We start from the raw sequence: 23532 nt of genomic DNA on the forward strand, positions 1-23532 counted from the left end.
CACTTAACAAGAAGCATGGCTACCACTGGTTTGCGCTTAGTGGGACTATCATTTGTTATTCAACAGGACAATGACCCAAAACCCACATTCAGGCAGTGTAAGGGATATTTGGCCAAGGAGAGTGATGGAGTGCTGCATCAGATGGCCTGGCCTCCACAATCACCTGACTTCAATCCAATTGATGTGGATTGGTGTGGGATGAGTTGGACTGCAGTGACGGAAAAGCAGCCAACAAGTGCTTAGCATATGTGGGATCTCCTTCAAGACTGTTGGAAAAGCATTCCAGGTGACTACATCATGAAGCTGGTTGAGCGAATGCCAAGAGTGTTCAAAGCTGTCAAGGCAAAGGGTGGCTACTTTGAAGAAACACTTTTTTGGTTACTACATGATTCCATGTGTTATTTCATAGTTGAGGTCTTCACTATTATTCTACAATGTATAAAATTGTAGAAATAAAGAAATCCCTTGAATGAGTAGGCATGTCCAAACTTTTGACTAGTAGTGTATATTTTAGCAACAGAAAAGGTTTGTTGATAACAGATCACAGATATGGGAGCATAATCCAATTGTACTACATTAATCGTGAGGAGAATGTAAAATCTAAAGACAGAATATAGTGCTTGCTACCTGTCATCAGCAAGTTGTAGGCCTCTTGTTTGCTGATCTTGCCGTGATACCAACTACAGAGAGGATGAGGATGGACCATTAGAGATTAGAGAAAAAAAAGGGAGAGAGGAGGGAAAAGAAAACCGACAGATCAATAATGTGCTGGGTTTAAAGGGGGGTGAGGGGTTTTAGAAGGGTCAGATCAGAGTCTACGATGATGAATCACAACCTGATAGATCCTATTGGTGAACTCCAAACAGCAAGTCATTCATTCTTTTTTATTTTTATTTTATTTTAACCACCTTTTCTCCAAACCCTTCCTAACCCGGACGACGCTAAGTCAATTGTGCGTCGCCCCACGGACCTCCCGGTCGCGGCCGGCTGCAACAGAGCCTGGGCGCAAACCCAGAGTCTCGGTGGGTTTGCTGCGATGCAGTTCCCATTTTTTTTGTGTAATTACTATCTTGTCTCATCACTATAACTCCTGTACGGGCTCGGGAGAGACGAAGGTCGAAAGCCATGCGTCCCCCGAAACACAACCCAACCAAGCCGCACTGCTTCTTAACACAACGCGCATCCCGGGAGGCCAATGTCAGTCATTCTAACGTCATCTCACTCCAAATACTCAACTACTCGTACAAAACAAAGCAACTTTAGTTAATTAACAGATACAATACAATTTCTTTAATGTTGGATTTGTAAAATTCATTTTTCACATTGTACATACAGTTGAAGTCAGAAGTTTACATACACTTAGGTTGGAGTCATTAAAACGGGTTCTTCAACCACTCCACAAATGTATTGTTAATTAACAAGCTATAGTTTTGGCAAGTCGGTTAGGACATCTACTTTGGGCATGACACAAGTCATTTTTCCAACAATTGTTTACAGACAGATTATTTCACTTCTAATTCCCTGTAACACAATTCCAGTGGGTCAGAAGTTTATATACACTAAGTTGACTGTGCCTTTAAACAGCTTGGAAAATTCCAGAAAATGATGTCATGGCTTTAGAAGCTTCTCATAGGCTAACTGACATAATTTGAGTCAATCGGGGGTGTACCTGTGGATGCATTTCAAGGCCTATCTTCAAACTCAGTGCCTCTTTGCTTGACATCATGGGAAAATCAAAAGAAATCTGGCAAGACCTCAGATTTAAAAAATGTAACCGCCACAAGTCTGGTTCATCCTGGGCGCAATTTCCAAATGCCTGAAGGTACCACGTTAATCTGTACAAACAATAGTATGCAAGTATAAACACCATGGTACCACACAGCAGTCATACCGCTCAGGAAGGAAACAAGTTCTGTCTCCTAGAGATGAACGTACTTTGATGCGAAAAGTGCAAATCAATCCCAGAACAACTGCAAAAGACCTTGTGAAGACGCTGGAGGAAACAGGTACAAAAGTATCTATATCCACAGTAAAACGAGTCCTATATCAACATAACCTGAAAGGCCGCTCAGCAAGGAAGAAGCCACTGCTCAAAAACCGCCATAAAAAGGCCAGACTATGGTTTGCAACTGCACATGGGGACAAAGATTGTACTTTTTGGAGAAATGTCCTCTGGTCTGATGAAACAAAAATAGAACTGTTTGGCCATAATGACCATCGTTATGTTCGGAGGAAAAAGGGGGAGGCTTGCAAGCCGAAGAACACTATCCCAACAGTGAAGCACGGGGGTGGCAGCATCATGTTGTGGGGGTGCTTTGCTGCAGGAGGGACTGGTGCACTTCACAAAATAGATGGCATCTTGAGGAAGGAAAATGATATGGATATATTGAAGCAACATCTCAAGACATCAGTCATGAAGTTAAAGCTTGGTCACAAATGGGTCTTCCAAATGGACAATGACCCCAAGCATACTTCCAAGTTGTGGCTTAAGGACAACAAAGTCAAGGTATTAGAGTGGCCATCACAAAGCCCTGACCTCAATCCTATAGAAAATGTGTGGGCAGAACTGAAAAAGCGTGTGCAAGTAAGGAGGTCTACCAACCTGACTCAGTTACACCAGCTCTGTCAGGAGGAATGGGCCAAAATTCACCCAACTTATTGTGGGAAGCTTGTGGAAGACTACCCAACATGTTTGACCCAAGTTGAACAATTTAAAGTCAATGCTACCAAATACTAATTGAGTGTATGTAAACTTCTGACCCACTGGGAATGTGATGAAAGAAATAAAAGCTGAAATAAATCACTCTACTATTATTCTGACATTTCAAGTTCTTAAAATAAAGTGGTGATCCTAACTGACCTAAAACAGGGAATTTTTACTGGGATTAAATGTCAGGAATTGTGAAAAACTGAGTTTAAATGTATTTGGCTAAGGTGTATGTAAACTTCCAACTTTGTTTGGGAAGCCGGCAAACAAAATGAGCACACATTTACATTTCTCAATCAAGCTTCCCTACCCATTCGTGCACCACATGAAAACATAATTTGGCTAGAGGATAGGGTAAACATGGGTTGCGTATGTCGAGGCAGCCAAAAGGCAGGGACGTAATGAACCTCAAATTATAGGCTGTCTAAAAATATCCAAACAGCCATTTTCCGGAATTAATATCACCTATTGAGTGAATGTTTTGTGGGGGGTTGGATAATGGTGGGTATTGAGAAAAGTGTTGATGAAATTCTGTATTGACAAAGGTTTACATATGAAATAACATATACTATACATAGACATTATGGCAACCTAAGAGGAAAAAGCCAAATCAGAACTTACACTTTGCCCTCGTGTGGGTCCTCCTCCCGTCCCTGAAAATAAGCACGAACAAATCAGTGGAGACGTAACAAGAAATGAAAAAGAAAACACCTGAAAAGACCCATAAAGACTCCAATTGCCAGCTGAGTAGAAAAGGTTGAGAAAATAAATGTTTAAATGGCAAACCATGACTGTCCCAAAATGCACCTTATTTCCTGTATATAGTAGTGCCTTAGACATCTTTTTCCCTTCCTCTGTCTCTCCTTTACTCCCTTTCTTGTCAAAATCCATAAGCTTGTGATTCCCTACATAGGGAATAGTGCAATTTGGTTACGGGTTAGGGCTGATCCCAGACCTGTGCAGAGCAGACATTGTGCTGTACTCAACTCACCACCTCCTCCACCAGGTCCTCCACAATGAGGCCCTGCTCCTCCGTCCTCACGTTGGTCACCCACATCCAGCCGTCATCCAGTTCATTGTGAACGATAAACATGTCCCCTTTCAGGAAGCTAACAGACATGGAGAGGAGGGAAGAAAAAAAAGGCCAAAAAAAAGGCAAAAAATGTGTTACCATCTTAATGTGCTGCTACACATGAACTCACACCTGCATCTTCTGTTTCACAAAAAGTCTTTGTTCTTTTCAATTACAATTAACTATTTAGTTATGAGATCTAAAGGCAGTGCGGACGCTTGAGGCTTTACAGCTTATTCCCGACTGAACTATTTTTTATATATATATACATATATATATTTATGTGTATATTTTTACATATGGTAGTCTTTGGGTGTCGTACCAGCCATTCTCCACAAGGTGTCTCATGTAAGCTACCAAACACCTTTGTGAAGAACGATAGCATGGTTCTTTCCAGCCAGCTAAGTCTGTGCTAGCAGTGTGTCTGTGTTAAGGGTTCAGACATTTTCTCAGATCTGACAACATGAAGAATAGCCAGGCTCATCTGTTCGCATGCTGGGATTTGCTAAATGAAAGGGAGAGGTCTGTTTTTGTCCTATTCAGATAATGTGATCTCCAACAGGGTAAACACACACTTTCACCTTCCACAAATGTCTTACGCTTCTTGTAGGGCTTACCTGATCTCATCGGTCTCTGGCACTTTGGTGTATGGAAGAATGGCTCTCACTCTCCTCCTGTCCTCCACAGGCTACACACACGAGCACAGACAATAAAAACGCAGAACTGCACATTAACCCATGCCTCCACAAAAATCTTCATATCTTCAACCCCCCTCGGAATTCCAAATGAAAAGTATTCCACCAGACACCCTCCAGGATGATTTCACAGCCTCACACCACTCATTAGCATTTTGCCTGGCTTCTATCCTGAGAGTGGTTATGATATATGGCCTGGGGTGTAGGGGGAAATAGATATTTCCCAGATATATTGAGTATGTGTCTAAGAAATTCTAACTTCCATTTCTACTCGAGTGCAATGAAATCTTACTTCTGGGGGTGCCACGGGCGATAGCAGCTTTTCACCTTTCAGCAGGCAAGACACGAAGCTGTAATAACCAATCAGGTCCGACAGGGACGAGAACCGCCGCCCGCCTATGTAATAATCTCCACACATGGCGATTATCCTGTAAACACACAACACTAAGAATGATTAACTGATCAGCACAATGCATGCACAGACTGCAGAATGTATGAAAATACAAATAGGCCAAAGCTAAATTGACAGTTTGAACAATTTATCAGCAGACAACAGGTCTACATTTGCCACAATGACCCAAAACATCAAAGAGTACAAGAGCAGAGCAGAGAAGCACAGTGCTAAAATTAGGCCCAGTTACCCTGGCATCTATGAAACAAAAGGAAAAGACATGCATTAAACCACCATGACTCATCAGATAATAGTCTTGTGTGAAATTGCTTGAGTAATGATGAAAATTACATGATTGAAGTCTTGGCGAGGCAGCGAACAGAGGGGAGCACATCTCAGTCTGACTATGCGGTAATGTAGACTAGACACCATTCAAATACATCTTCTTATGGTTAGGCTACATGTTTAACCTTGCCTTCCTAATTCCAATCCACACGGGTTCCTATAAAGCAATGTTGTGAATGAGATGTCATCATTTCCTTGTATGTTATCAATCGTCTACTGAAGCGCCTGGTGTTGATCAGGTCTAGGAGGTATTGGTCATCAATGAACGTCGGACCTCATTGACAGGTCTAGCAAACGCATTGGAACAAATACAGTTGAATAAAATAAAATAAAGTTTAAAACAGTATGCACTAGGGCTGGGAATTGCCAGGGACCTCACGATACAATATTATCACGATACTTAGGTGCCGATACAATATGTCCTGTGATTATCACAATACAGCTGTGAGTCTTTCTGGGTAAGTCTAAGTGCTTTCCACACCTGGATTGTGCAACATTTTTCCATTATAATTTTCAAAATCATTTCAAAATGATCTTTACATATACTAAATAATGTGTGACATTTGTTTCAATTTAGAATGGACCATTATCATGCACCTGTATTGAAACAGGGGCACTTAAGTAGCGAATGGTGGAAACTTTTCCCCACGGTTTATTGTCATGCCAGCCAGGTAGGCTATACTCCTGTTTTAAATAAGCATTTTGCTTAATATTAGGAAAGTTGAGAAATAAATATAGGCCTAGTCTTTTTATTAGCAGACATCACCATGTTTTCTTCCGCAATTGCAAAGCCTATAGAAATGTTGCACAACATGAGCTCATGGGCTCTCGTGAACTGTTTGATTACATTTGCATTGATGTCAGATTGATTAGAGGGACAATAGCGTGCTGAGTACCAGGCAGTTAGCAAGTTTGGTAGGCTACTAATGGCAAATCAGCAGCATCAGAGCTTGGAGAATTGCCGTGACTAAACGGTCATGTGGAATTTGACTGCCTTTATGACTCATGACCGCCGGTGTGGAGGTAATATGGTCACCGCAACAGCCCTAGTCATGATCAAGTGTTTATATGCTCAGTGTCTCTCTCGGTCTGTGTGGGTACTGACCTGAAGTGGTTGACCACACTGGTCATGCTGAGAAAGGACAGGACAAAGGAGCCGGGCCGGCGGTCACTCTCCCTGATGAGGTAGCTGCCGGGTGTCCTGGCCTGCCGCAACCGCTCCTCAGCAATGGTCCGGTCCAGCTTCCCATGGTACCACCTGACACACAGACAGGGAGGGAAAGCTACAGTCAGCCTCGGGTGACTAGACCTGCATTTACATTATGTTGGACTCTGTTGGTTTTTTCCCTCTCTGGAAAACGTTGTCAACGCGAAGACTATGTGCTCTATTTAGCGTACCATCCGAGAGGATTCCAGGAGGGAGTGACATGTGCACAGTTATACACAAACAAGGTCTTCATGTAGGCTTGTTACACAGCATGACATTATTCAAACATACTTCAGCCTAATAGCCGTGCAAGTTCAAATTTGGTTCACATCGTAAACAATATGAATAATTAAAATCACTGAATTGATGAATAAATATGTTGGGGTCATAAATAAAATAGCCTACTTACCTCATTCACCCAAACACCCACTCCCTTGTTCGCCCATTATTTTAGGCTACTCCAGTTCAGTCAAATTAACTATCACTACTCGACTATTCACTAGTTCTCAAATCAACCACTCAGTTTGTCACACTTGTTCCCTCACATGCATAGACTCAATGGACATTACACTCGTTTGTTAATTCGTTCATTCAAGCTGCAATATTTAACTTTCTGGGTAACCTGGCTAAATTCGCATAGAAATGCGAGTTGTAGATCTGTCATGCTCATTGAAAGCGAGTCTAAGAAGCAGTAGATCTGTTGTATGTGCAATATTTCTATGCTTCCCGGTCTTAAGTTTTGTTTTAGCTGAAAATACAATATTTTTGGCTATGTAAAAACAACAAATTCACAGCGGTTTAGATGGTACAACGATTCTCTACACTATACTGAAATTAGGCAATTTATTCCAATTTTAGCAACCAGGAAATGGCGGAGCGATTTCTACATAGTGCATATTTAACTCATTCATAATAATACACAGATTTTTTGGGGGGGACGGATTCTGCTAAAAAATTACGTTGTAGTCCTAGTAGGCTGGGTCTTGACTGGGAGTGCTGTGGGCTTGACTTGAATAAAATAAAAACTGCGGGTGTGAGCAAAACATTACATTGATATCTTCTGAAATATTAAGCCAGTAAGAAACCGCATTTTAAGATTTTACCCTTTAGTGTACCTAGAGAGCATTCACTCTAAAACAGGCGAGAGGAGAGTGGAACGGAGCGCAAATGCTAAAAGCTTTTTAAGCTTCCGCCTCACCATTAAAACCAGGCTGATTTTTTAATTAAACAGTAGCTTTTCAAACAACACTGGTTAAAATTTTAGCAGGTTACTGACTTGACACTCCTGACAGATGGAGGGGGGGGGGGGGGGGGGGGGGGTGTACTCGCTGGGCTAGCGACCTCAGGACAGGGGGCCTGGGGAGGCGGGATGCATGAGGTGCTGCAGTAGCTCTTTTCACACAGGACGTTAAGGGCTCCCATCTGGCTTAGAAGAGCAAGGGTCTGCACTTGTAAAATAATAATGAGAATGTGAAGTCTGTGGTGTGGAGGCAGGCGTGCTGTGAAGGAGGAAATGGGCCAGTGGAGCTCCTGGGAGGGGGTTAGGGGACTGGCTAAAGGATTTGTGTGATTGAGAGAGTATTGAGGAGGACAGATGTGAGAAGTGAGTGTGTGATTGAGAGAAGCGCTAAGGAGTAGGGCCTATGACTTAAAGAATGATTGAGAGCAGTGAGTGCAAGTGTATCTGTGTATGGACTACGCTTAATATGTAGCTTACGGGTGGAGTGCATGAGAATAAACTAGGTGTGTGAAGCGAGAATAGGCTAATGGTGTACACGTGACACCCAAGCCAGGGCCATTACAAAGCAGTTTTCAGCAGTAGGCTTATGTGAGGAGTTAAGGTCCAGAGTGTAGTACCTATAAGAGAGGTCAATCAGTGGCTGTCAGAGGTAGTGAAATAGATATGCTGGTCAAGATGTGGTTAAATTCCATGTCATCGAGGAAGTTGACGTTGAAAACATTGAACATTTTGCCCTCAACTACTGATGGCAGGGCCGGCTCCCAGTTACAGAAAAGCAGACATCCCTGTGGCATAGGCCTTAATGGGCAAGGGGTTGGGGGAAGGCACAGGCGGAAGGGGGCCTTCTCCTCCCACCTCAGTCATATCTGTCAGCATGGACAAAACATGAGACTGACTGTAGTACAGCTGAGTGGAGTGCCTCGCATACAAACCAGGTTGGCCAGAACCAACAGTGTTGCTGCGGAATTGGATGTTCAGGTTTTCCTGGGAGAGAGAACGGACTCTGTCAGTTAGAGTTTTGCTGACAAAGCGTCTTCCCAACACTTCTGCCTCATGTAAAGGGGCATTTTTGTTGTTTTGGAACATACATTATGTGCCTGACTGAAAATTCGGGTTTGTCAAGTGTCTAAGTAGCCTAGGCCTACTGCAATTTCGAACTCTGAAAGTACTGAAGAAATTGCATAAAATATATCTGTCCAGTATAGAGAACCATATTAGGCTACATTCACCCAACGTTTGCTTGCAGCAAATAAACGACACCAGCCTGTATAGGGAATTCACATATTACCTGCGCCATGAGATGTGTGCATAGTAGGCCTAGGCGACTTAGACAGTGGGGGTCCATCCTGAGGCAGCAGAGAGAGCGCTGTGCACTTATGGGCTTCCTTATTAAACCTTCCAGTAAGGTTGGGGGTCAAAGCCCTGTTCTATAGAAGGTCCACAGTAAACAGTGTGCAGATTTACACTGAGTCAAGTGGAAACACTAAGGCAGCAGAAGATGAGTTCCATGCAGAGAAACTCCTCCAGGCTGTGTTTGTCTTCCGGAGCTCAGGTGTACTGGCCTGCTATGGGTTAGACAGATGTCCAGGTATAGGCTACTGTATCAACTGATGGGCTAAATCATATTGCAACTGCATCTGAGTGAATTCATTTCGCCTAGATCAGAACTATCAATAGCTGTTGGTCACTATGGTGTCTGATAGAGGATGTGAGTCTAGCTGTGAACATTTCTTGGCTCATACTGTATTCTTGCATACATTCAAAAACTGCAACTCCTGCAGATGTGATTTTACTGAATCATAAGATGTTTGTCATATTTAATTGCACCACCCGTCATAAGTGTTCCAACCCCACCATGTCTGAAAACGCTTGTGTGTGCAAGTTAATGAACTGCAGTGAGATAAATATTCCACCGACCTATGTGCAATATCCCTAACCAGCTAAAAGTTACTCAACAAGCTACTGCACACAATAACTTTAAAAGCAACAAAAACATGGCAACCAAACGAGATGTCTTATCAACATTAAAATAAGTTGAAGGCTACGAGCAACGCAGTCCTCACTAATGTACGAGCTTATTTTCAATAGGCCTGTGTGTACGGTAGAACATTTTGGAGGATGGGTGGAGGGGTTAGCCAGGGTGTTGTGATATGTGCAGTATGACCATAACCCATGACAGCAGCGATAGGACACGCTGGTTTTATCAGTCTGAGGAATGCCTTGTCGTGTCGGTGCATGAACCGAGAGCAGCAGTGACGCTCTATTCTGCTCTGCTACTAGTTTAATAACACTCAAGCACTACTCTGAAATAAGGCTGCTCCCTCTGTATCCTGCATACTGTGCACTTCAAAAGAGCAACAACCGAAACTTGTCAACAATAAAACTGATTGGTCATGCTGCAAAAAGAATTGCATCAATAGGCTAGTTAAAAACCAAAGAAAACTTCTGCACAAACATACAATGCAGACCTGATCTGACATAGGTTTGTTAAAATAGAGCCCTAACACAATGTTAAATCTTAGCCCTGGTAGTGGCGTTACAGGTTCGGGGGTGTCCAAAATATGTGCCATTTTCACAACCGGAATTATGGGTGGAGTAGCGCGAAAGGGCTGGGTTTTGTTGAATAAACAAGCTGTGGGTGTGTCTGGAGCCCCTCACTGGCCAATCAGAATGTGCTCCATGGCTAAATACGTGGTTGCTTCAAGTTGTGTATTTACGGTCTTTAATGTAGTGTGCTGTCATCAACTAAAAATTGAATTTTAGTCTGTTTATGGACTAGTTTGTTAAATAGCCTGCACCATATTAGCTAAATATTGTGTTTGCAGTCACCATTGTTCTAATTGCATTGCTTCAACATGGAAATACATTGGTAAACATAGGCTACAGCAATCGCACTATATCTATATTATGTTGTAAATTGATGTCTTAACCAACTTGCTAAAACCATAGTTTGTTAAGAAATTTGTGGAGTGGTTGAAAAACGATAGATAGATACACACACAGTTGAAGTCAGAAATTTACATAAGTTGGAGTCATTAAAACTCGTTTTTCAACCACTCCACAAATTTCTTGTAAACAAACTATGGTTTTGGCAAGTCAGTTAGGACATCCACTTGTGCATGACAAGTAAATTTTCCAACAATTTTTTACACACAGATTATTTCACTGTAACACAATTCCAGTGGGTCAGAAGTTTATATACACTAAGTTGACTGCGCCTTTAAACAGCTTGGAAAATTCTAAAAAATTATGTTGTGGCTTTAGAAGCTTCTGATAGGCTAAATGACATAATTTGAGTCAATTGGAGGTGTTACATGTGGATGTATTTCAAGGCCTAACTTCAAACTCAGTGCCTCTTTGCTAGACTTCATGGGAAAATCAAAAGAAATCCGGCAAGACCTCAGATAAAAAAAATATTTAAAAAAACTGTAGACCTCCACAAGTCTGGTTCATACTTGGGAGACATTTACAACCGCCTGAAGGTACCACGTTCATCTGCACAAACAATAGTACGCAAGTATAAACACCATGGGACTACGCAGCAGTCATACCACTCAGGAAGGGGACGTGTTCTGTCTCCAAGAGATGAACCTACTTTGGTGCGAAAAGTGCAAATCAATCCCAGAACAGCAGCATAGGACCTTGTGAAGATACTTGAGGAAACAGATACAAAAGTATCTATATCCACAGTAAAACGAGTCCTATATCGACATAACCTGAAAGGCCGCTCAGCAAGGAAGAAGCCACTGCTCAAAAACTGCCATAAAAAAGCCAGACTACGGTTTGCAACTGCACATGGGGTCAAAGATTGTACTTTTTGGAGAAATGTCCTCTGGTCTGATGAAACAAAAATAGAACTGTTTGGCCATAATGACCATCGTTATGTTTGGAGGAAAGGGGATGCTTGCAAGCCGAAGAACACCATCTCAACAGTGAAGCACGGGGGTGGCAGCGCTTTGCTGGAGGGGGGGGGACTGGTGCACTTCACAAAATAGATGGCATCACAAGGAATGGAAAATTAAGTGGAAATATTGAAGCAACATCTCAAGACATCAGTCAGGAAGTTAAAGCTTGGTTGCAAATGGGTCTTCCAAATGGCCATCACAAAGCCCTGACCTCAATCCTATAGAACATTTGTGGGCAGAAGTGAAAAAGCGTTTGCGAGAAAGGAGGCCTACAAACCTGTCTCAGTTACACCAGCTCTGTCAGGAGGAATGGACCAAAATTCACCCCATGACAGAAGGCAACCAAGACACAATCACTACAACAACATGAGAGAAGAGGGCCTCCATTTTTCAATCAGTGTAGATGAATCAGGGTTAATGGGCAAGACAGGATTTAAGTGCCTTTTAACTTCTTGGATATATATAGGGGGCGCTCTTAATTTATGGATAAAAAAACGTTCCCATTTTAAACAAGATATTTTGTCATGAAAAGATGCTCGACTATGCATATAATTGACAGCTTTGGAAAGAAAACACTGACGTTTCCAAAACTGCAAATATATTATCTGTGAGTGCCACAGAACTGATGCTCCAGGCGAAACCAAGATGAAACTTCAAACAGGAAATGAGCTAAATTTTTGCATTGTCTCCTTATATGGCTGTGAATGCGCCCTGAACGAGCCTACACGTTCTGCCGTTTCCCCAAGGTGTCTGCAGCATTGTGACGTGTTTGTAGGCATATCATTGGAAGTTTGGCCATAAGAGACTACATTTACCAGGTGTCCGCCCGGTGTCCTTTGTCGAAATTGGTGCGTAAATCTTCAGCTGCACGCATTCATCCATGTGATTCAGAGGAGAGAGGAGACTTCCACGAACGATATATCATCGAAGAGATATGTGAAAAACACCTTGAAGATTGATTCTAAACAAAGTTTACCATGTTTCAGTCGATATTATGGCGTTAATTTGGAAAAAAGTTCGGCGTTTTGATGACTGAATTTTCGTTTTTTTTGGTAGCCAAACGTGACGAACAAAACGGAGCGATTTCTCCTACACAAAGAATCTTTCAGGAAAAACGGAACATTTGCTATCTAACTGAGAGTCTCCTCATTGAAAACATCCGAAGTTCTTCAACAGGTAAATTTTATTTGAATTGCTTTTCTTGTTTTTGTGAAAATGTTGCCCGCTGAATGCTAACGCTAAATGCTATGCTAGCTATCAATACTGTTACAAATGCTTGTTTTGCCATGGTTGAAAAGCATATTTTGAAAATCTAAGATGACAGTGTTGTTAACAAAAGGCTAAGCTTGAGAGCTAACATTTATTTCATTTCATTTGCGATTTTCATGAATAGTTAACGTTGTGTTATGGTAATGAGCTTGAGGCTGTATTCACGATCCCGGATGGCTAGAATCAAGAGGTTAACGGGGTATGATAGTAGGTGACGCCAAGCATACCGGCTTGTGTGTGTCAAAAACTGCAATGCTGAGTTTCGCGTTCAGCAGTTTCCCGTTTGGGTAGTAGACTATTCTTGATGCAAAGGACATCAAGCCTACTTGACAACTGTGGGAAGCATTGGTGTCAACATCGGCCAGCATCCCTGTGAACGCTTTCGACACCTTGTAGTCCTTGCCACGACAAATAAAGGCAGTTCTGAGGGCAAATAGTGGGGTGCAAATCTATATTAGGAAGGTGTTCTTAATGTTCTGTACACACACAAAAAGTTGACACCTACTCATGCAAGGGTTTTTCTTTATTTTTACTATTTTCTATATTGAAGAATAAAAGTGAAGACTACGCAAAAACACAAATGGAATCATGTAGTAACCCAAAAAAACTTACGCAAATCACAACATTTTACATTTGAGATTCTTCAAAGTAGCCACCCTTTGCCTTGATGACAGCTTTGTATACTCTTGTCATTCTCTCAACCAGCTTCTTGGGGTAATCACCTGTCATTTTAATTTACAGATGTGCAAAGTTAAGTCAATTTATAAAATGTCTTTCCTTCTTAATGCTTTTAATAATAAACAATGGCAAGGACAGCTCAAATAAGCAAAGAAAATGACAGTCCATCATTACTTTAAGACATGAAGGTCAGTCAATCTGGAAATTTCAAGAAAGTTTCTTCAAGTGCAGTCACAAAAACCAAGCGCTATGATGAAATTGTTTCTCATGAGGACCACCACAGGAAAGGAAGACCCAGAGTTACCTCTGCTATAGATAAGTTCTTCAGAGTTAACTGCACCTCAGATTGCAGTCCAAATAAATGCTTCAGAGTTCAAGTAACAGACATCAACATCAACTGTTCAGAGGAGTAAAAATCAGGGCTTCATGGTCAAATTGCTGCAAAGAATCACTAAAGGACACCAATAAGAAGAAGATACTTGCTTGGGCCAGTAAACACAAGCAATGGACACTAGACCAGTGGAAATCTGTCCTTTGGTCTGATGAGTCCAAATGTACAACCGCCGTGTCTTTGTGAGACGCAGAGTATATGAACGGATGATCTCCACATGTGTGGTTCCCACCGTGAAGCATGGAAGAGGTGGTGTGATGGTGCTTTACTGGTGACACGGTCAGTGATGTTTAGAATTCCAGGCACACTTAACCAGCATGGCTACCACAGCATTCTGCAGCTAATTGCCATCCCATCTGGTTTGCGCTTACTGGGACTATTTGTTTTTCAACACGACAATGACCCAAAACACACCTCTAGGCTGTGTAAGGGCTATTTGACCAAGGAGAGAGTGATGGAGTGCTGCATCAGATGACCGGTCCTCCACAATCACCCGACCGCAACCCAATTGAGATGGTTTGGAAAGAGTTGGACAGCAGACTGAAGGAAAACCAGCCAAGTGTTCAGCATATGTGGGAAATCCTTCAAGACTGTTGGAAAAGCATTCCCCATGAAGCTGGTTGAGAGAATGCCAAGTGTGTGCAAAGCTGTCATCAAGGCAAAGGGTGGCTACTTTGAAGAATCTCAAATATATTTATTTAACACCGTTTTGGTTACTACATTTTATAGTTTTGATGTCTACACTATTATTCTATAGAATAATGGTCTATATGTAGAAAAAAGAAAAAAAACTTAAATGAGTAGGTGTCCAAACTTTTGACTGATACTGTATATGGATCATTTAAAGCCAGGCAAATGTAATAGTTAATTAGGTCTACAATCAATAGCTTAAGTTAATGTTTCATGTCTCAATTTTCTTAGACAATTAGGGTAAGGCAAGGGCTGGTTCCTCACCTTTGCTGCTGCTGCCTCCGCCGCATTGTTCTTAATCCCAATATGCTGGTTAACTTTGCTATTATACACACAGCAACATGGGGAAAGGCACCAATTCTACGGCACACTGAAGATTACGTTTCAGAACCGCAGACTGTGACCGTAACCAACACTGGAGAAAGCGCATTTGTTATACATTTTCTTGGGGGAGGATTTATTAGAGTTTCACCATTATTTGTAGATACACAATATTCAGTCTCACATCTTAAGAGTGATAACTGTGCAGTTCCGCAATGGATTAGTCCACTGAGACAGGCACAAATCAGACAGGTGTCTTGCGCACCATAAAAAAAACAAAAATTGCAACTGCCCAGCTAAAGAAATCTTGGTCCACCAACAGCCTATCGACCAAACAACTAAATGTGGTCAGCCCTAGAAACATTGTAGCATTTAGGCTACCTGATCAAAAGCCTATATACCATGTACTGCCCCCCCCCCCCCCCCCCCCCCCCCCCCCCCAGGCTCCTCCTGAGATGAAGCAAAAATGCTTCTGTGTTGTTTGAGTATTCAGGACGTGACCTCTGGTTAGACCTGGACGGCTGGCGAGCAGGGATGGAGGGAGAGCGCGGGACTGAGACCTCTCGATTTGCAAGGGCTACATCTCGAAGGCTTAGAGGGCACTTGGCTTGTTGTTGCTTGAATGAGGACTGAGTCTTATTCTCTCGCTCACTAGTTCTCCCTTGTGCATTTGCCTCTGCTGTTTTTCCCCTCCCTCCGCCATGCAAAAACATCTCCGAAGTCGTCCAGTCACTGCTCATCAACGTCAACAAATAATGAAACTGCACCACCACTTTACATTAGCAATATGCCTCGGCGGAGCTGCCAGCTGTCAGAGGGGAAATGGAGCTCATCGTGTCGTCTCTGCACGGATAAGACTGTCCTCTGTCACTAACAATGTTTAGCCAAACAGTCCATATTTAAATGTATATTCCACATAGCCCTAAATTGGAGATAATGAAGCTTGTCCTAATATTTATTGACACTGGCCTACAAAAATTCTAGAGGAGCATCTAGTTGTAACTACAGGAGGAAAACATTGGGGACACATTTCTACACCATTATATGCACACACACACACCAGCTTTTTAATCTATATCAATGAATCCAATTAATGTGGACTCAATAAACAAATATATGAATGTAAACTAGAATCAAAGCAATAACTCACCCAAACACAGCTCCAAACAAAAGCAAAGCATTACAAAAATATATTTAGGGGAAAAGGTATGGGTAATTCCAAAAACCCAACTGTCTGGGAGAGATTAATAAACAGAGAGAGACAAAGAGAACATGCAAATCCTATATATCCTGTCCTACCAGCCTGTTAAAGAGAGTAAAAGGAGAGCTGGCTAGGTGCCCCACTTACGCAGAGTTGGCTCTCTGCTGCATCTTGTCGTTTGTCCCGCTCTCTCACAAGGTGTGCCCGCTCCACTGACGCTACTTATTCTGCTGCTGAGGAGAATGTTGAGTCGGAGTGACTAGGGTCTGAATGCTCCGGCACGGAAAGCAACTCAAACACAACTCTAAATCAGTCTGTGCCATGATGCTATAAACCTGCTGTCCCGATAAAGTCAGTCCGCACTCTAGGGTCTGTGAGCAGCAACCGAAGGGGGCTGCTGGACTGGACCAGACCTCACATATGCTGGAAGCCTTGCTAAGCGATTTGAAAATATTCTGATAAGTTGTCCAGTTTTATTATCGTCCAGAAGGTTTGAGGGAAAGTTTTTTTCTTACAGGATGAGGACGTTGAGTCAGTCTGCATCTTAAAGGCAAGCAGAAAGAACGTCTCTCTTTCCCTCCCTTTCTCTGGAGTCTAAAATAAAGCCACGCATCATGATCATGCAGCCAATTGGCTTTAGGAAAAGTGGGGCAGTGTAGATAGGGAGTGACGTCACACGAGTATGGTTAGAAAGCAACAACATATCAGGGCTTGACATCCAGGTAAATTTGCCAGTGGCACACTGGGCCTGTGCCAACAATGCTACTGGTCAGAATGAAAATACTGGCCAAAGAAAGCTGGTGACGCACGCATAATTTCAATGCATCTTTTTTTACATTGATGGTGCAAATGTTTTATTTTCCCCCCTCAAACGATCTAAAAAAGGGTGTTATTGTTAGCGATTTTCAACAAATCAGCAGTCTATATTTTAGGGCCCTATTTTAGGGCCCTATAAAGTCAGTTTTATTTTTGCTAAATTCAATTTTTCCAGTTTTGATTTGCCTACTTTGCAGTTAACATTTAAAATTGTTAAGGTTTACAGGGAAAGCCTATAAAAAGTTTAATTCAAACTAGAGGTCGACCGATTAAATTGGAATGGCCGATTTAATTATGGCCGATTTCAAGTTTCATAACAATCGGAAATCGGTATTTTTGGACACTGATTTGGCCGATTTCTTTTTTACACCTTTATTTAACCAGGCAAGTCAGTTAAGAACACATTCTTATTTTCAATGACTGCAAAGGAATGATGGGTTAACTGCCTCGTTCAGGGGCAGAACGACGTAATTTTACCTTGTCAGCTAGGGGGATTCCATCTTGCAACCTTACAGTTAACTAGTCCAACGTTCTAACCACATGATTACATTGCACTCCACGAGGAGCCTGCCTTGCAGTAAGCCATGGTAAGTTGCTAGCTAGCATTAAACTTATCTTCTAAAAAACAATCAATCATAATCACTAGTTAACTACACATGGTAGATGATATTACTAGTTTATCTAGCGTGTCCTGCGTTGCATATAATCGATGCGGTGCGTATCGTTGCTCCAATGTGTACCTAACCATAAACATCAAATACACAGAAGTAAATATTTTTAAACCTGCATATTTAGCTAAAAGAAACAGGTAAGCAGGCAATGTTAACCAGGTGAAATTGTGTCACTTCTCTTGCGTTCGTTGCACGCAGAGTCAGTGTAAATGCAACAGTTTGGGCCGCCTGGCTCAGACTTTTACGTAATTATGAAATAACGTTGAAGGTTGTGCAATGTAACCGGAATATTTAGACTTAGATGCCACCCGTTAGATAAAATATGGAACAGTTCCGTATTTCACTGAAAGAATAAACGTCTTGTTTTCGAGATGATAGTTTCCGGATTCGACCATATTAATGACCTAAGGCTCGTATTTCTGTGTGTTATTATGTTAAAAACTAAGTCTATGATTTGATAGAGCAGTCTAACTGAGTGGTGGTAGGCAGCAGCAGGCTCGTAAGCATTCATTCAAACAGCACTTTCGTGCGTTTTGCCAGCAGCTCTTCGCTATCGACTCCCGAGATTAGGCTGGTGTAACCAATGTGAAATGGCTAGCTAGTTAGCGGGCTGAGCGCTAATAGCGTTTCAAACGTCACTCGCTCTGAGTCTTGGTGTAGGTGTTCCCCTTGCTCTGCAAGGCTTTTGTGGAGAGATGGGTAATGCTGCTTCGAGGCTGGCTGTTGTCGATGTGTTCCTGGTTCGAGCCCAGGTAGGGGCGAGGAGAGGGACGGAAGCTATACTGTTACACTGGCAATGCTAAAGTGCCTATAAGAACAGCCAATAGTCAAAGGTTAATGAAATACAAATGGTAGAGAGAGAAATAGTCCTACAATAACTAGAACCTAAAACTTACCTGGGAATATTGAAGACTCATGTTAAAAGGAACCACCAGATTTCATATGTTCTCATGTTCTGAGCAAGGAACCTAAACATTAGCTTTCTTACATGGCACATATTCCATTTTTACTGTCTTCTCTTTGCATTATTTAAACCAAATCGAACATGTTTCATCATTTATTTGAGGCGAAATTGATTTTATTGATGTATTATATTAAGTTAAAATAAGTGTTCATTCAGTATTGTAGTAATTGTCATTATTACAAATACATTTTAAAAATTTGGCAGTTTAATCGGCATTGGCTTTTTTTGGGGTCCTCCAATAAATCGGTATCGATGTAGAAAAAAAATCATAAACGGTCGACCTCTAATTCAAACGGCGCATGATGACTTAAGACTAAACTTTTAGAATACCGATTGTTGTCTAAGCATTTACTGGTAGATCAGTTTAAATGTATTTCCTACCTACCGCTGTCATTCTTCATTCTGTGAGCTCTTTCATGCAACAACCAGTTGAGAGCTGCGCGCTCTTGCTGCCTGACAGATTATTCCGCTCAAACTAGGGTATGTGCGCATGTGATAAATAATCTATATAAGGAACAGCTTTGGGAATTTTTTATATATTTTTTAAATTATAAATTATATAGCCCAGATTAAAAATAGCATTGTGATAATCTTTTTTTTCCCACTGGCCCAAGCAGACCACTGATGTGGATGATTGACTGGCCCAGAGGGATTCCAAAACCTCCACTGGCACGGTGAGCAGCCCTGTATGTCGAGCCCTGAGCATGCTGCCATAACCTCTGTGGGGCTTCTGTGGGGGTACATACAACCACATGTCACCTGTAACTAGCTGTGTGCGTGGTTCAAGACACACTCACCCTGAAATTCCATATTGATTACAAACTCCAGGATTATTTTGGTAAATGTACAAAAACACAACATCTTCAAATGTAAACACTACATGGGTTTATGTACCAATCGGATCATTATGCAAATTGTGATCTGGGTATTTCCATCTAAAAATGACCCATGTGCACCAACATGAGAAGTTTATAGGAGCATGTCACATTGTGTCAAATGAAAGCTAAGAGTCTATACTTTTTTAAATAAATTAAGGCATATACATTTTAACCACTTCACATACAAAACATTTGGAAAAAGCAAAGGCTTGATTACAGCTCTATTTTTCTTCACAGATGGAGTGTCACAGCTTGTTACCCTCAGTCAGGGAGAGAGTGACAGCACACAGGGACTAGCTGACGCACACAGATGGAGGGCTAAGGGCATCCTCCAAGACTTTAAAGCCCAGTCAGAATGTTGCCCCATCTCCATCACAGTGCCCACACAGAGAACAAATCTCCAACCTTATGGTTGCCAATCAGGTTCCCTACAAAAGCTACTCAAAGCTTTTGACCCATTTAATCAGAGGGCCATTATGGGAATGCTGACTGCTTTGCTCCTCCAAAATGACTAGCAATCATGTTCCATCGGATTTAACCTGTTAAACTCTGACCCACTTTGATGGCATTTTCTAAACAACGCAGAATATTGTATACTACCCTCCAGGTACATTTTGGTTTCAAAACTACAAGTCCTACCAAAACCTGCTTAGTACTGTTAGTACTTTAAGAACTGTGGGATTATGATAAAGTTGTTACTACTACAGAGGCAACCCCCAGAAGCGTAGCAGTTATTGGCTCAAACCGGTGCACCTGGCACCTACTACAGTGGTTGCTCAACTAAAGATTTTGAGATTATGCTGCGCGACTTAGGTCATTTGTGGTTTTAGTACGGTACCTTGCGCCACTGCTTCATTGCTCCAGACCAGCGCAAGGTGGAGTTAGAGCACTGATTATGCTTTTGGGTCCGAAGGCGCAAGTGTCTAACTGACAATGACATAAACCAAAAATAAACTGATAATTGTGCATGACTTCAAAATTGAATTTCAATTAACTGAATGATGAGGATGAAGGTGATTGTATTTCGAACAATAGTGTAAGAATTGCAATTCCTCTGTCCTGCATGCGCACACCCTAAAAAAATAAATATTTCTACTTGTCAGTATTACTTACTAAAAAAACTGTTACACTAAGGTTTTTATTCTAAGAGAAACTAAAATGTTCAATTATATTCTTAAGATATATATGTCGGCTAAATAAATCAAGTTGACGGCGCAGGCATATAGCCTCGTCACCTACATAAAGTTGAGTGACTCATTCATGGATTTGGATCAAAATAGACCTGGACACCATGTATAATAATAGCCCATTATGGGCTATCAGCAGGACAATAGACTCTTGCCAACACCTCCCTGTATTTTGATACTTTGTGGAAGGCAATTGATCAGCATTAAAAACATTGTGGATGGGGCCTCCCGAGTGGCACAGCGGTCTAAGATACTGCGGTGCAAACTGAGTTGCTACAGATGCTGGTACGATACCTGTGCCTGCCGCGACCAGGAGACCCATGAGGCAAAGTGGGCTTTTAGTTTCTCTCCCTCTAAAAACAGAAACAAACAACTAAATAAAAAAATGACTATTTACAAATGACTAAGAATGCTTCACCCCATGTTCAAGAACGGCCTTTTTCCTCACTCACTTTAGGTCATTTGAAAACAAAATCTCCAAAATACACTGCTCAAAAAAATAAAGGGAACACTTAAACAACACAATGTAACTCCAAGTCAATCACACTTCTGTGAAATCAAACTGTCCACTTAGGAAGCAACACTGATTGACAATACATTTCACATGCTGTTGTGAATAGACAACAGGTGGAAATTATAGGCAATTAGCAAGACACCCCCAATAAAGGAGTGGTTCTGGAGGTGATAACCACAGACCACTTCTCAGTTCCTATGCTTCCTGGATGATGTTTTGGTAACTTTTGAATGCTGGCAGTGCTTTCACTCTAGTGGTAGTATGAGACGGAGTCTACAACCCACACAAGTGGCTCAGGTAGTGCAGCTCATCCAGGATGGCACATCAATGCGAGCTGTGGCAAGAAGGTTTGCTGTGTCTGTCAGCGTAGTGTCCAGAGCATGGAGGCGCTACCAGGAGACAGGCCAGTACATCAGGAGACGTGGAGGAGGCCGTAGGAGGGCAACAACCCAGCAGCAGGACCGCTACCTCCGCCTTTGTGCAAGGAGGAGCAGGAGGAACACTGCCAGAGCCCTGCAAAATGACCTCCAGCAGGCCACAAATGTGCATGTGTCTGCTCAAACGGTCAGAAACAGACTCCATGAGGGTGGTATGAGGGCCCGACGTCCACAGGTGGGGGTTGTGCTTACAGCCCAACACCGTGCAGGATGTTTTTCATTTGCCAGAGAACACCAAGATTGGCAAATTCGCCACTGGCACCCTGTGCTCTTCACAGATGAAAGCAGTTTCACACTGAGCACATGTGACAGACGTGACAGAGTCTGGAGATGCCGTGGAGAACGTTCTGCTGCCTGCAACATCCTCCAGCATGACCGGTTTGGCGGTGGGTTAGTCATGGTGTGGGGTGGCATTTCTTTTGGGGGGGCCGCACAGTCCTCCATGTGCTCGCCAGAGGTAGCCTGACTGTCATTAGGTACCGAGATGAAATCCTCAGACCCCTTGTGAGACCATATGCTGGTGCGGTTGGCCCTGGGTTCCTCCTAATGCAAGACAATGCTAGACCTCATGTGGCTGGAGTGTGTCAGCAGTTCCTGCAAGAGGAAGGCATTGATGCTATGGACTGGCCCGCCCGTTCCCCAGACCTGAATCCAATTGAGCACATCATGTCTCGCTCCATCCACCAACGCCACGTTGCACCACAGACTGTCCAGGAGTTGGTGGATGCTTTAGTCCAGGTCTGGGAGGAGATCCCCCAGGAGACCATCTGCCACCTCATCAGGAGCATGCCCAGGCATTGTAGGAGGCCACACACACTCCTGAGCCTCATTTTGACTTGTTTTAAGGACATTACATCAAAGTTGGATCAGCCTGTAGTGTGGTTTTCCACATTAATTTTGAGTGTGACTCCAAATCCAGACCTCCATGGGATGATAAATTTGAATTCCATTGATAATGTGTTATTTTAGTGTTCCCTTTATTTTTTTGAGCAGTGTATATCTTTAACAAAGTGATTATTATTTTATTCATTCATTCATTATTATATAAAAGCCCCTAAGATTTTCTCACAGATCAGATTTGCCCTAACAAAAATGCCCCTTAGATATTAATTTAGAATCCTCCAATCCTCTAAATCCAAGGGGCATTTTTCATTAGGGCAAATCTCATCTGTGAGAATATCTAAGGGGCTTTTCTAATTCAATTCTAAATTAATAAAATAATAATCACTTTGCTTAAAAATAATTAGATTTGAGATTTCGTTTTCAAATAACCTAAAGTAGGGGAGAAAAGATCATTCTTGAAAATGGGGTGGGACAATTACTAAATTTGTAAATAAAGCCAGTTTGTCATTTAGAATGATTTATTTCTGGTTTTAGAGGGAGAGAAACCAAAAACCCACCGTCGCCTCATGGGTCTCCCGGTTGCGGCCGGCACGGGTATCGAACCGGCATCTGTAGCAACGCAGTTTTCAATGCAGTGTCTTAGACCACTAAGGCGGCCCCATCCACAAAGTTACTGCTGATCAACTGCCTTGCAAATGATCTATTGTCCTGCTAATAGCCCATAATGGCACTTTACAACGTGACTGGTCAGGAGTAGGCTACAGTACTAAAGTAAGAGCAAAATAATCTTAACATTTCCAGACCCTAATTGAAGTCCAACCAACCAATAAGAGACTGAGGGAAAATAAAAATCTCATTGATTTATCAACACCAGTCCCCATGCTTGTCTCAGAGCAGCACCAAACGGTACTGAAATAGTTGACCACACACTGGTAGGCTATTGCTTCAAATCATATTCCTTCTAACTTAAATATATATTTTTTTAAATAAGACCTACACCACGTCATTCAACACTAGTGAGACTCATGTCGCATACGGTAGGCCTATAGTAACACACACACACACATACATAGACAGTGCCTTGCGAAAGTATTCGGCCCCCTTGAACTT

At 42.2% G+C, this 23532-nt stretch overlaps 1 protein-coding gene across 5 annotated transcripts in view; it reads right to left on the minus strand.

Moving 5' to 3' along the window:
• LOC109895629 (ras GTPase-activating protein 1) overlaps window positions 1-23532 on the minus strand; it is a 55089-nt gene that overhangs the window by 11407 nt on the left and 20150 nt on the right. For 4 of the 5 annotated variants that reach the window (XM_020489487.2, XM_020489486.2, XM_031830415.1 and 1 more), the window contains 6 exons: window positions 6316-6468; window positions 4767-4902; window positions 4397-4467; window positions 3699-3816; window positions 3329-3360; window positions 628-680 (listed from right to left, as the gene is read on the minus strand). In XM_020489487.2, the coding sequence (XP_020345076.1) occupies window positions 628-680; window positions 3329-3360; window positions 3699-3816; window positions 4397-4467; window positions 4767-4902; window positions 6316-6468 (563 nt within the window). Of the gene's footprint in view, window positions 1-627; window positions 681-3328; window positions 3361-3698; window positions 3817-4396; window positions 4468-4766; window positions 4903-6315; window positions 6469-16259; window positions 16644-23532 lie in introns of those variants that run through there. The other variant, XM_031830416.1, reaches the window with a different exon arrangement.

The sequence above is a fragment of the Oncorhynchus kisutch genome, linkage group LG8 (genome assembly GCF_002021735.2).
Source record: "Oncorhynchus kisutch isolate 150728-3 linkage group LG8, Okis_V2, whole genome shotgun sequence".
Classification (NCBI taxonomy): Eukaryota; Metazoa; Chordata; class Actinopteri; order Salmoniformes; family Salmonidae; genus Oncorhynchus; species Oncorhynchus kisutch.